The 14,806-nt window shown below is 40.3% G+C and overlaps 1 protein-coding gene and 1 pseudogene across 1 annotated transcript; both read left to right on the top strand.

The window, feature by feature from the left end:
- The first annotated feature begins 1,177 nt into the window (after nt 1-1,177).
- On the top strand, nt 1,178-2,131 carry LOC139084325 (olfactory receptor 52L1). Its single transcript, XM_070626722.1, has one exon. The coding sequence runs from the start codon at nt 1,178-1,180 to the stop codon at nt 2,129-2,131; it is 954 nt and encodes a 317-aa protein (XP_070482823.1).
- Nucleotides 2,132-10,455: 8,324 nt separating this feature from the next.
- LOC103555749 (olfactory receptor 56A1-like) lies at nt 10,456-11,409 on the top strand (annotated as a pseudogene).
- Nucleotides 11,410-14,806: the final 3,397 nt, after the last annotated feature.

The following is a 14,806-nucleotide window of genomic DNA, read 5'->3' as shown; positions in this document are numbered from 1 at the left end:
TTGTTATTAATAGTAACTGTAGTGATAACTATACCTGATTTAGGATAATTTATATAAGATAACCTTTGAAAACCTTGTATGCCAGTCTTAAATGTATGATTTTATTCATGGATTAAATTCATTAAAAGATTTTAACCTCAGAAGTGACATGACATCTATATTTTAGGAAAAACCCTCTGACTTCAGGATGGAGAATGGTTTGAAGGGTATAATGGCAAAGGCTGCAAGATCAAGGGAAACAATTGAGATGAGGGATACTGGGAGTGTGCACTAAGGTAGTGACATTGGGAGTTGAGAAAAATGAGTGGATGTAAAAGGAGTTAAAAGTAAAGTCAACAGGAACCGGTGAATAGATAAAAGGGATGAGAGATAAGAATGAATAAGGATTTCTTCCAAGTTTCGGTATTGCTTTTGGAGGGTAGATAGTGATGTAATGCACCAAGACATGGACGAGAAGGAGATCCATCAGATTTGAGAAGGACAGGTGAGTTAATTCAGTCTTCAATATGTTGAGTGTGTGGTATTGATATTTAGGAAGAAATGGAAAAAGTATTTGTGTTTCAGCAAGGTATTTGACTTAGAAAAGTAGATTTGTAAGAAATTAAAGTATACTCGTAGTTAAAACCATGCAAATGAATGAACTCCATCAGAGCTAAGGTACAGAATAGGGAATAGAGGAAAGGATGGAACTCTGGAATCAACAATAGATAAAGGCTGGTTGATGGAGAACGTGGTGGGACAAGGGACATAGGAGGAAGTACTGTAGAGTACTGTATCCTGGAAACTGAGGGAGACTCATTTAAAAAATAACAGATTGATTTATAGTGTTCAGTATGCCAAGAGGTAATAAAGACTATTCTTTCAAGTTGACATTCCAAACTCTAAGTAATTGAATGATAGAGTTTAAACAGCTCTCTAAAGGCAGCATATGCTTACTCTTATCTGTAAATGAAATTAGACTGGCCTAATTCATACGTGTGGATGTCTCATCTTTAAAAAACTGTATCTCAACAAAAGGAAATTTTCTTCCCTGTATGTAGCTTATTCCCTTATGTTGCAGTTTAAGCCTCTTTCCTCTTCTCATGAAGATGGTAGCCAGATCTGGAAAATGTGATAATGCAGGAAGAAAGCAGTCGTGATTTTGGTTTCTTTTCCCTCTTCAGTCTCTGAGCTATTGATGATGGCCCTTAGTAATTCCAGCTGGAGGCTACTCCAGCCTTCTTTTTTCCTGATTGGCATCCCAGGTTTGGAAGAAAGCCAGCACTGGATAGCATTGCCACTGTGTGTCCTTTACCTCCTCGCTCTAGTGGGCAATGTCACTATTATCTTCATCATCTGGACTGACCCATCCTTGCACCAGCCTATGTACCTCTTCCTGGCCATGCTATCTGGCATCGATCTGGTCCTGGCTTCCTCCACTGCACCCAAAACTCTTGCAGTGCTCCTGGCTCATGCCCATGAGATTGGGTACACTGTCTGTCTGATCCAGATGTTCTTCATCCATGCGTTCTCTTCCATGGAGTCAGGTGTACTTGTGGCCATGGCTCTGGATCGCTATGTAGCCATATGTCACCCTCTGCACCATTCCACCATCCTGCATCCAGGGCTCATAGGGCACATTGGCATGGCAGTGCTGGTGAGGGGATTCCTCCTCCTCCTCCCTTTCCCTATCCTGTTGCGGAGACTTGTCTTCTGCCAGACCACTGTCATAGGCCACGCCTATTGCGAACATATGGCTGTGGTAAAACTTGCCTGCTCAGAAACCACAGTGAACCGAGCATATGGATTGGCAGTGGCACTGCTTGTGGTTGGGCTAGATGTCCTGGTCATTGGTATTTCCTATGCCCTCATCCTCCAGGCAGTGCTGAAGGTACCGGGGGCTCAGGCCCGACTTAAGGCGTTTAGCACTTGTGGGTCTCATATTTGTGTCATCCTGGTCTTCTACATTCCTGGAATGTTCTCCTTCCTCACTCATCGCTTTGGCCACCATGTACCCCATCATGTCCATGTTCTTCTGGCCACACTCTACCTTCTTGTGCCACCTGCACTCAATCCTCTTGTCTATGGGGTGAAGACTCAGCAGATCCGCCAGCGAGTACTCAGGGTATTTTACATAATAGGATGGATCTGAACATGTCCCAATTATTTTCTTCAGAGTCTCATGAAAGACACTGCCAGAGGCCATGGTTGCTGTAGGCTATATGAACAGAGGCCATCCCACAGTAAAAAATCCTTCTAATCCTACTGGTCTTCTGTCAAAGAACACCCATAGGCACTTGACTCCATAGCTTATTGAGAAGTACCTGGATACCTGGATTTGCAAATATTTTCCCCATACTTTCTTTTGCTCCTGATCCTAATGTTTTTCTACTCCTTGTGATGGAGGGACTTGGGTATGGGAAAAATAGATGATAGCTGTGGATATGCTATCATCTGGCATTGGAATGGGAAGTCCCAAATTTTGCTTGCTTTTAATTTTAGAATGTCTTTAAAGACTGTGTGCTGTGAGCTCTACGTCACTGGGCTCGTGTGTAGCAATAGGGTCTCTCTCAAAGCAGTTGGGACAGCCACAATGTCAGAAAACACCTTTCATCACAGTATGAGTGCACTCGTGTGTAAAATAAACTTAAGTGGGGGAGGTACTTTAATAGGTCCTTAGAATAATGAGATATGATCTCTATTTTCAAAGAAGAAATATATATGTGTATAGCGGATTTCTTTTTAAAAAGGTCTGTTTGTATGTTTTAATTTTTTCACATTTTTGTTTAAAGAGAGAATAAGACCAAGTATTGAATATATGTATGTCTTGTAAATCTTAATTTGACAAACGAAAAGCAGTCATGTAATTATCAGTATCTAATAAACAGAAAATGTGCTAGAGTCTGGTATTGGTAAACATAGTTTTGTTAATAAATGTAGAAGCAAGTATACCACTTAAAAATGAATTTCTTTTTCTGAAATGTGGATATGGAGTAATGGCAATTAGAACCTCCAGTTTTACTAATAGGAACTGGGTAAAACTTACAAGAAGATTGTCACAATTGGTGTATTGCACCCGGTTTATTGGATGTTACCCTAAGATCTGGCTTAATTGTGTTGTGTTCCTAAAATGTAACACATTTTGCTCAGTAGTAGATTAAGCCAAGTCACTGCTACCTTGAGGTAGGATGCTCAAGTGATGAGAGGATCCTACTGGGATTCTGTAGTGGTAGAAGGGGTGGAGTGGATGGTTAGTTTTTCCAATTTCTTCTTTCTTTATAAATTTTACTGTTAATAAATTGTTTTCTGTTGCAGAGACTGAGAATTAAGTCTTTAATTTGGTTGGCATATGTGGGTGAATTAGGGAGGTGTGGTATTAGTTGTTCTCATTGCAGGAGGAATTACACATTCTCATCACCTTGGTTCTAGCTCTTGGGCTTAAACTCTGGTAAGCTGTCCTGGAGAAGCCCAGCCTATGGTCTATCCTGTCCATTGGCAAGCACTCTCTTGACTCTAGAGGCACTTAGTCTGAGTAGGTTATAAGAGGAAGCAGTGTGTTCTCTCCTTCCATTTACATCATTTCTGATGTTTGCAATGTGGATATGATGGTGGGATCTGAAGAAACTTCCTTTGGTCACAAGATGAAAATGTGTTTTTAAGTTGGCAGAACAACACTGTGGAAGAGGCTGTGTTCCTGATATACTCTGGGCCACCAATCCTGACTTAAACCCAAGCCAGAAATAAACTTGTATCTGATTTAAGCCAGTGTATTTTGGGGAATCTTTGTTGCAGCTGATTGACCTATTGCCTAAAAAGTGTGTTTTCCATCTCAGATCTTCCAAGTGGGATATGTATTCTGCCTGATGTATGCCTTTTAGATTCCTTTGAAAACGTTTGCAATTTTTGTTTATTTAAAATATATTTATTGTCATTCAAGTTTACTATCAGAAAATTAGTTATGCTATTTTATTCTTATATTTTATTTTCTACTGTGCCTCCAGTATATCGCCTATTTCATTTCTAGCAATGCTTATGTGTGCTGTCTCTATTTTCCTTGATCACCAATGTTAAGTGCTATAGATTTAATAAATGTGCTTTTTTTCTATATTCAGTCTTTTCTCTAATGGGTGTGTTTTTCTGCTCGTTTAGCTTGGTCCTTCCATTTTTCGCTAGTTTTCCTCCAATATTTGTAGATTCTTACTCTCATCTATCTGTTCATAGATGAGAATTAATCGATTTGGGTAGTTGGTGGGAGTTTCCTCAGAGGCGTGAAGGTCACAGCTCCTATGCCCTGATTGTAGGACTGCGAAGGTCATTGTGTGGGAATTTGTTAACAGGCAGAATTCCCCTCAGGCTGTCAAGAGGAAAATGAAGAGGTGAGCTGGGTTCCTTATTTCTTTGCTGAAATAGAGAAGCTTTCATACCAAGAACCAGAGATGCTACCATGTATTTTGCTGATCTCTGGAGCTGCTTTTCTATACTTTTTCTCTATGTCTATCTTGGAGAACTGACTCTGATTCTCCTTCTCTGGCTTCACTGCTATAACAGGGTTTGGAGATATAGAGGAATCGCCTTCATTTTACATAGGGAGCTGATTTCTTTGTCAATTTGTGTGCACAGAATAAAAATCTGATCTAGCTGCTCTAGCAATACAAGAACAATTACCTCCTGAATTCACTAAAGGATTGCTTTCAATTTCTGTTATTTCTATTGATTCTAAGCTTGGAAGATTCTCTGGATTTTTTAATAAGAGTATTTCCCATCTCTGCATCAAGCTTTAACTTCTTCAATTCTTCTTTCACTAAATTATTAGTTGGTTCCCAAGCAATGGGTCTTACTAGCCACGGATCCCATTCCATGAGGCCACTTGGGAAGGAAAACAAATTTGTAGCCCCACCCACTGTTGAGCATAGCTTCTAGTTGTGCCTGACCAGGAAGCTTTGTCCTGCTTAGGAAGGGATCCAAGTCAGCAGCCCTGCCCAACTGTTGAGCATAGTTTCTGGCCCTGCATTACCAGTTTGCCTGACAGTTACCATGGGCAGCCTTGGAACTCAGCCTATAATCCTGATCCGCTTACGGCAGTGCCTGATTGTTGAACACAGTCTGTGGCCTTACCCAGGCAGGGATCCCAACCAGTGACCCTGCCCAATTGCAGAACATAGCCTGCATGCTCACTCAAAAAGGAAACCTGGAGAGCTGCCATGCCAGTTTAAGGATCACAGTATCAGGCCTCATCCAGATAAGACATACAGCTAAATGCCTCACTCAACCAGAGATCCTGGCCAGTGACCTTGCCTAATAGTGGAGCACAGCCAGTGGCCTACATGATTGTAAAGCCTACCCTGTGGCCTTACCAAATTTGGGGCACAACCCACAGGCCGGACCAATTACAGAGTCCATCCGGTGCCATCATTCTGCCGGGGAACACAGCCTTCATCCTCACCTGACAAGAGGTGATTGCAGAGCCCAGCTTGTGGGCTCACCCAACAGTGGAGCACAGCCAGCAGCTCCACCTGACAAGTGAGCCCACTTAGCTTCCCTGCTTGAATGCAGAGGCCAGGGAACAGGACCTTTCACTGCCCCTGAGCTCAGAGCATGGGCAGTGGACATGACCAACTACAGATCATGATAGCAGGCCCATCTGGCCACTGGGTTTACCAGCTGACCTGTCCAGTATCCCGAACTGAGCTGCCTGATGAAGGTCTTTCCCTGCTGAGGCAAATCTATAAGGTATGGAAGAGGAGACTGCTTACTCCAATATGTAGATATCACTGCAAGGATATGAGGATCCCAAAAAATCATGTAAACATGACACCACCAAAGGGATCTAATAAAACTTCAATAACTAACCCTAAAAAAATGGTGACCTATGAACTCTCTGACAAAGAATTCAGAATAATCCTTTTAAAAAGAAATTCAGTGAACTACAAGAACACATAGACAGACAACCAAATGAAATTGGGTTAACAATGCATGAGCCAAATGAGAATTTTAACAAAGAAATAGAAATGTTGAAAAAAAAAACAAACAGAAATCTTTTCTTCCCTTCCCTTCCCTTTTTCTTCTTTTTCTCTTGGCAAGGAAAAAGAAAATCACACAATGAATCTGATGGTTTTTACTTTAAATTCATCATTACAAACCCCCAAGAGACATTCAATAATATCTGTGACTGGCATAATCACTCATTCAGAAATTCTAAATACACTGTGGAGGTGGAAAGGAGTCAGATTATCTATGACCATGATTTAATTAATTTTGTAAAAATTAATTTTTACGTGTTGATTCTACTACATTCCAAACACTGTGTGAGACACCATAGTGATGAGGAAAAAACTCGACATGGGTGTAATGCTCATGAAGCCAGCAGTCCAGTGCATGTGTAGTCTGGAGTAGTGCATATTATGAAAACTGGTTTTATTTTCGAACAATGGGAAGTTCCTGATATTTTAATGTAATGTAATTACTATAATGGAATCTTGAGGACAGAGATCTTAACTACATTATTTACCTTTTTATCCCTGTGACTAATCTAATGTTGGACATATAGTTGATAAAAAATAACTACTTGTTGGGGCTGGCCCCGTGGCTGAGTGGTTGAGTTCGCGCGCTCCGCTGCAGGCGGCCCAGTGTTTCGTTGGTTCGAATCCTGGGCGCGGACATGGCATTGCTCATCGGACCACACTGAGGCAGTGTCCCACATGCCACAACTAGAAGGACCCACAACGAAGAATATACAACTATGTACCGGGGGGCTTCGGGGAGAAAAAGAAAAAAAAAAAAATCTTAAAAAAAAAAAAAACCTACTTGTTGAATAACTGATATTTACAAAGGGTAAATTAGCTGCCCAAATCATGCGGATATCAAATGAGAGTTGAATTCAGCATAATATACAAAGCAGGAAATACTACAGTTGTGTTAAGAAATTCTGGAAAGTTTCAATATAACATTTCAGGAAGTTGAAAGTGGTATAAAATTATGTTTAAAAGGATGTTCTGTGTAGTCAAGGAGGTAGATACGAATTTGAATTTCAAGTCAGTTTCAAATCCTGTCCCTCACATCTCAACTACTGGCACCCAGTAGTACCTTAAAATAAGGTGAGGTGAAGGTTCCCATGAGATCCAGCTCATCAGCCTTTAGGTCCCAGTATTTCAAACTACTACTGTTCCCAAATGGCTGGAGAAGGGGGAGGGACTGTGAGAGGAATTGACTACAGATTATAAAATCCTCTAGATTTTTTCATGACAGCCAAGGAAGCAGTTCCAGTTCTGGTAACTGGATGCAGGCAGCTTATTCCTTAAGTGGGACCCAATCTATGGCATCGTCGGTGAGTTCTATGGGTAAGGGAGGGGAAAAATGCTGTGCTGGATGCACAGCACCTAAATTGCCAGAAGACTCAGAACAGGAAAACTTCTCCTCATTCTCATACTGGCTCCCATGGTAAAAGAAGCAAAAGGTCATGAGTGGTGGTATTGTGTGCATGAGCATTCAGAAATCATAGGTTCCTCTTGGAAGAAAATGATCTTCTACAGTCTCAACAATCCCACATCATGGAATACAAGGGATCCCATGTTTTCTATTGTTGGGAACTTTATGCAAATATGTGATTAAGATCCATCTGGAAAGCAGTCTAGGGATTCCAGAGAATGAAAAGATGATAGTGGGACAGGGACAGCATTTTGTGTTTAATACGACACTGGGCACTCAGGGGCATCCAGGGCCGTGAGGCTCAGGGAGAGAGATGGTGAGGAAATTTGGTTATTGCCTTCCCCCAACATGTTCTAGAAGTGTAGTATTAACAAGAGAGAAAGTCTCCTCTGATGATTATACAGGATTCATATTGAACAAAAACAGATCTATCTGTGATTTTCTCCTAGTAGACCTAGGTTTTGGCTCTTCCACTTGAAAGTCAGTCATATATTTAGAAGGCATCACTTAGGTAAAATAGCTTCACTTTCCTAAATTGTTCCTCATTATGAGTTTTCAGGACACTTTTTATCCTGAACACCTTCTTCTAGGTGGTACAGTTTCAAAAATGTTCCTTTAATCAAGGTGCACTGAACTGGACACAATGTCCCAAGCATGGTTGAACCAGAGAAAAGCAGAATATAGAAGAGTCATCACCTTCCTTCTAATCGTTGTTACTTCTTCTGGTAGAGTAAGTTTATAACAGTTCTTACTAACTGAATATATCAACACTTTGGCTCATATTCATGTCTATACTTCCACCTGACAATTGACCCCCTTTTCTCTGCACCTATTCCTTTTTATCCTCTCCTTTTTTAACCTTTATATGGAGTTCACTCTTCTTAGTGAAATCTAGGTAGCAGAAGAATAAGCTTACTTAGAATAGTTCTCTACAGTGTGAGAAAGAATGAGAACAGGCAGGTGGATGAATCAGAGACTGGGATTTGTGAAGCATGATCACAGATAGGAGCTACACATAAGGTGCAAGAAAAAGAACAAAGAGCCAAGGAAGGGATTTTCAGGGATAGAAGAATAAGACAGGAAAAGAGATTGAGTGGAAGGTGAGAAATGAGAACAACAATGTTTTGAACTATACCTTATGTGCTGATGATTTCCAATTCCAACTCTTTTCTCCAACAGTTCATAGTCATGTATATTTTGATAGCTCACAGACTCTATCAACTCAAAATATCAGAATTGGATCCGTCATTTCTCCCTCTACAACATACACCAAATCTTTTCAAAGCCTGTTGTCTTTCTGGTGAAATTTAGACATTTAATCCAGAAGAGACAACACAATTTTAGATTTCCTGACATCTCTTCTGCTCTAAGACTACTCAGTCTAGTCTCTGTCAATATCATTATATTTACACCTCTAAAAGACATCCCTTTGCTACATCCTCAGAGCCATTCCAGAGCCATTTGTTTAAACACTGATCCCTTCTCAACTGGACTATTGAAGCCAACAGTCTCCTGTCTACTTTTAGATGTTCTTTGCCTCTTATGGTTCCTTAAGTTTGGGTATGAAAGAAAGAGGAAGAAGAGAGAGACACTCGGTATCTTTGTCCAAAACTGAATTTATGGTCTTTACACCAAATGGGGATATGCAATACATATAGAAATTTATTAAGATATGAGATACTTGAGCATTTTGAATATCCACAGGAACCTTCTATGGAGGAAGAGATTGAACATATAGGAAATGGAATGGATAATTAGTAGGTCTATGTTCCTAAGAAGATCAGAGTGAATAAACTCCAAATCAGAGGTGGGGGGATTGGAATTAGGAGGAGGGATAGAACCTTGAGTCTACTAGATGCAAAGAAGAGAGCAAGGGTGTAGGTGTTGGTGGGTTTATGAGTCTGTCATGGGAAACTGAGGAACTTGCATCTGATAGCCTCTGCTGCCTCTGTGAAGCAGCTGCAGAGTCATCTTCTGAGAGAGGAGAGGATTTAGCATTTGAAAATAATATACAAAATTCGAAAACTTTCTTGCAGTGGATTAGCCAAAGGTTATTATAATGGACATGCCTATTAAGTGTTCATTCGAGGTTGACGGTCATTAATGTTAATGAAAACAGCCTGCCTTTGAGCATAACTTTCTATAGGAACATTGAACTCCTCTTGTGTGGGCTTGAATTAAGTATGTCCAGGAAGTGCTGTGCGAGAGGTACAATAAGTCAGAATGATAGGGGAGTTTGGGGGATCTTCTTTATGTTTAATCAAGTTTTACTTTTATTTTCTTCTATTTTATCATTAGATTGGGAGTGTCATAGAATTTTTCCATCTCAAATTTACTTTGATGTGTGATAAAAACTGAGGAGGGACTGGCCCGGTGGTGCAACGGTTAAGTGTGTCCATTCCGCTTCAGCAGCCTGGGATTCGCCTGTTCAGATCCCGGGTGCAGACACTGCACTGCTGGGCAAGCCATGCTGTGGTAGGCGTCCTATGTATAAAGTAGAGGAAGATGGACATGGATGTTAGTTCAGGGGTAATCTTCCTCAAAAAAAAACAAAAAAAAGTGAGGAAAAACTATTTTTTTTTACCACTAACAAATTATGTGAGCCATACTCACAGAGAAGACATACCATTAAATATGATTTTAAGATATTTTTATTAATTCTAGATTACTCTCTAATTCAGTGAGCATTTCTGGCCTATGGGATCTATAATTAGTCAATTTTCTTTGTCAGTATCACTTGGAAGATTTTTTTTTAGCTTTACAGTATATTTTAATGAGATAATTATTATTTTCCTTCTAAACCTTGTGGCTAGTCTGTCTTGTTTGTTTTTCCAGATTAACTTTAGAAATGATTTGCAAAGCCCTACCCACATTCATATTTATCTTCACTGAACTTTGCCTTCATTTGGAATTGTTCTTCTATATCTCATCAGTTTTCTGGATGAGTAAGGATTAGTAAATATTTTTACAATTTCATTTTTTATTGACTTAATTCCTGTGTCTCACCATAAATAAACCCAGGTTAAATCTTTTCAGTTTAGGATTTATCTCATGACATTACCCAGCAACTACTCCACTGCTCCAGTCTCTGAATTCCTCCTCATCTGCTTCCCTAACTACCAGACTTGGCAGCACTGGCTGTCCCTGCCCCTCAGCCTCCTCTTCCTTCTGGCCATGGGGGCCAATGCCACCCTTCTGATCACCATCTGGCTGGAGGCATCTCTGCATGAGCCTATGCACTACCTGCTCAGTCTCCTCTCTCTGAGCATCGTGTTGGACATCATGTTCTAGCTCACTGTCATCCCCAAGGTCTTGGCCATCTTGTGGTTTGTCTTCAGGTCCATCAGCTTCTCAGCCTGCTTGCTCCAGATGTTCAATAACAGCTTCCTCCCCATGGAATCCTGCACATTCATGGTCGTGGGCCATGACTCCTGAGTGGCTATCTGTCACCCTTTACGATACCTATCCATCATCACTAACCAATTTGTGGCCAAGGCTAGTGCTTTCATTGTGGCTCAGAATGCTTTGTTGCTTTCACCTGTCCCCATTCTCTCTGCCCAGCTTCATTATTGTGGGAAAAATATCACTGAGAACCGCATCTGTGCCAACCGTCTGTGTCCAGGCTCTCCTGTGACAAGTTCACCCTTAACGGAATCTACCAATTGGTGGCTGGTTGGACCTTACTAGGCTCGCATTTCACCCTCATCTTCATCTTCCTCTCCTACACCTTCATGCTTAGAGCTGTGCTTAGATTCAAAGCCAAGGGGGCTGCAGCAAAGCCCTGAGCACATGTGTCTCCCACTTCATCCTCGTCTTCTTCTTCAGCACCATCCTGCTGGTTGTGGTGTTGACAAGTGTGTCCAGAAAGAGGGTCCCCATGGATATCCTTATCCTGCTCAATGTCCTTCATCATTCATACCCCCTGCATTGAACCCTATTGTTTATGGATTTCCAGCTAAAGAGTTAAAGCAGGAGTTACAGAAGTTGTTGCAGAGAGGGCTTTAAACACATGGAAGGGACTCTCTATAGAAACACCTATTACTATTTCCTCTCTTTTTATTTCAGGATCTGTGATTCTACACAGTGAAATAGTGGTTGAATAGTGAATATTTCCTACCTACTTTCTGTCCCTCCAGTATCAGGAATTACTGTGGATCTCTTAGTGCTTGACCAAAGTTCATTTGCCTGGTTCAGGTAACTAATATTCTTAGGTACTTAACTCTGTGTCTAGACATTTATATGTTTAAATTCTCTCACTTTCATAACAATTCTGCAGGGCAGGGATTATTGTTCCACTTTGTACATTAGAAAACAAAAATTTATGGAGAAATATTGAAAAAGGTCACATCTGGTGAGTGGTGAGGCATCAATTCATGTACAGGTCTATCTGACTCCAGGGCCTTTTCATGACACAGCATTCCTTCCTCAGGTACAAATGGAGCCCTATCTCTACTCTTTAGGCTATGATCTCTGTGTCACTTTTCTGAACCTCTTGTTGCCAATAGGCATCTTCTCTCTCTACCCTCTCCCTTCAGAGTCAGGAAGAACTAAGCAGATGCACAGAACTCAGAGAGGTCATCATCTTTTTATGATCATGACTGTTCAAGCTTCTGTTACAAAAGGATAGTATTCATAATAGTACTAGCCTTTGCTCAGCAGAAGCCTCATCTCCCTTTAAGCTCTTTATGGAAAATCCAGAACACTGAGGACCCATTTGGAAGTAGAGGTGGGGAATGAGAAGATCAGTAATGTGGGAAGTGGTAAAACTGACTGGGGTGATATAGATGACAGTCTGTTTACTCAAAATCATGCCCCACATGGCCTGGAGCTTCACCCAAGTGCCTCAAATGAGGGGAGTGTAAATATGGCATATGGTTAAACTTCTGGATGGTACAATCTTGTGTAAATGGGTGAGGAAACATAATATATTATTGTAGTTGGTATTCAGTGATGTCATTATTTACATGAGTCATAGGTAATTTAGGGTTCAGGCTCATCCAGTAAACTTACCCAAAGGTCAGACATACTTCTTATTTGCAAACTTCAGTAAGATGAAAGCAAGGACCTCTCTATTAAGAGGTATTTAAGCACTGATTAAGGTGAGTAGATTCCAAAGTTCTTTAAGCCATTTGAAATGTAGAGAGTACTAATCCCTTGTTTTCAACAAATATGATCTTTGTTTTTAAAATGTCTCTTGACTGGTAAATTGCAAACATTGGATATGGTGTATCCAATGGTATATGTTATATTGTATTAGAGTATGTCATGAACTTGGTGAAAGATGGAGGCTGGGAATTGCTTGATTCTTTTAATGGAAAAGTCATAAAAATGTGTTTGGAAAGTATTTTAAAGGATTTTCTTTAAAGAGTGAGCAGGACTTGATTATCAGTTGGATGTGTGACAGGAAGAGAAAGATGACTATATTTTCATGCTGACAATTCTGTGGCTTTGTCATCTCCAGTCTTTGGTTATTCAGGGAATATTGGAATAAGGTTCTCTTCTTATGGGTGAAGACAGAGATTAGGTTCCCCAGAGCTGAACATAATTAACCTGGAGGCCTGGTCATGCAGCTATCCCTGCGTAATCCTGTGCAAAAAAGATTCATAGCTACATATTCTTCCCTGAGACACTCATATTAATTCTGGGTACACATCCTATTGTCTCCACACATGAAGAAGAAAACTTTGATAGACTCCTCACTTAAAAATAAATCTAAGTGCCATTCTTAGTGTTGAAGGTCCTGAATTAGTCACATTTCACTTACTTTCCCATTTCTGTACACCACTGCCCTTCCTCCAGTCCTAAAATCTATTTTCTTCAAATTCCTTACATACATTTTGGAGTCCCTGAATCACTCTGACCTCAGGTTCCCCCAGAGGTGTTTACTCTTTTTATCATTGTACATAGTTCTCCTAAGATACTAGGACTTCAGCTGTAAAACAGATCTCTCCTGACTGTGGGGAGGGTGGAGGTTTATATAGTACCAAATCCAGCCCTGAGTCCAGGGAGGAGTCAGTTGGATGGAGAAGTTGGATGGTGCTTTCATTTGCTTGTCCAGCATGATTTTACACACTCAAGAAGAACTATAGCTTCTCAAAATGGAGCAACAAAGACTGAATTTATCTTCTCACTTGAAACAACAAAGAAAACTAGACAGAATATATAAAACAATGGTTCTGAAGACATTGAACATCAGGCAATGGAGGACAATGATCTCTGAGAGACAAGAAACAAATGAGGTGAGTTCTGTTTAGTGAGAAAGCTTGTGGCAGCTTATTGGAGGGAGATTCCAGGCTGTGTCAAAGGAAGGGTGAACTTAGGTGTAGCCTGACAGTCTTCCTATGTTGAGGAGAAGGACATGGGAGTCAGAGGAGTCTAAGGTAGGGAGAGTTCACAGGCTAGAGTATTGGAGGAGAGAGAACTGTATGGAAAGAAAATTCCCAAGATCTACAGAGGGCCCCCTTGAGTATTCAGCAGGGTACTGATGGGCACGTGCATGTGCGAAAACTATCCAAAAATATTTGAAGAAACAAAAACGAAAACAAGAACAAGAACTCACACAATCACATAGGGAGCTCTGGGATGGCCTTTCAGAGTAGTCTAAATTGACGTGTGTGTGCCAGGCCTTTTTCCTCTCTCATCAACTAGTCATGGGATGGGGGTTGCCCCAGGGAAGGGTATAACCTTGGAGGAGGCACCTCCTTTATGCCAAGGGCAATGCACCAAGAGGAACAGAGCTGAATGCCCTTATCACTGTTACTGTTCAATGTAAAGAAAGTCCTGATCAACACAATAAGTCAAGGGAGAAAGAAGAGTTTTAGGAACCAAAATAAAAATGGTTAAACTATCATTGTTTCTATATGATATAATCATTAAAAATAATAGACAGATTTTTAGAATTAACTTTATGTTTCGTAAGATGTTCAGATATGAGATACTAGCAAAAAATCATCCAAAAGTATTAGAAATTAACATACTATTTACAATAGGAAAAAACTTTTTCATATGTAGAAATTGGCATCCTAACTAACACACAAGACCTTTAAGGATATCATTTTAAAATTACATTTAAAGTATTTAAGTGAAGACCTGATTAAGAGTACAGATACACCATGTACAGGGAAAGGACACATGAACATTTTAAAGATGTCAGTTCTCCTCAGATTAATTGATAAATTCAATGCAACTTCAAGAAACATTCCAGCAAGATTGTCAGAGGAACATTTGTTCCAGTTATTCTAAAATGTATACGGAAGGTGAAAGTTTTGCCAATGGAAGATTCTTTAAAATGGAAGATCTTTAAAGAGATTCAAGTCACACCTTGCCAGATAATAAAACGTACTACAAACTCATAGTATATAAAATGGTTGTTGCCTAGTGTAAAGGCATGGGATATAATAAA

This window comes from Equus przewalskii, chromosome 6, assembly GCF_037783145.1.
Source record: "Equus przewalskii isolate Varuska chromosome 6, EquPr2, whole genome shotgun sequence".
NCBI lineage: Eukaryota > Metazoa > Chordata > Mammalia > Perissodactyla > Equidae > Equus > Equus przewalskii.
This window is presented reverse-complemented; position numbering and strand designations above follow the sequence as displayed.

Excerpts from the sequence above, each read along its gene's own strand:
- LOC139084325 (XM_070626722.1), top strand. The coding sequence starts at position 1,178 with ATGATGGCCCTTAGTAATTCCAGCTGGAGGCTACTCCAGCCTTCTTTT.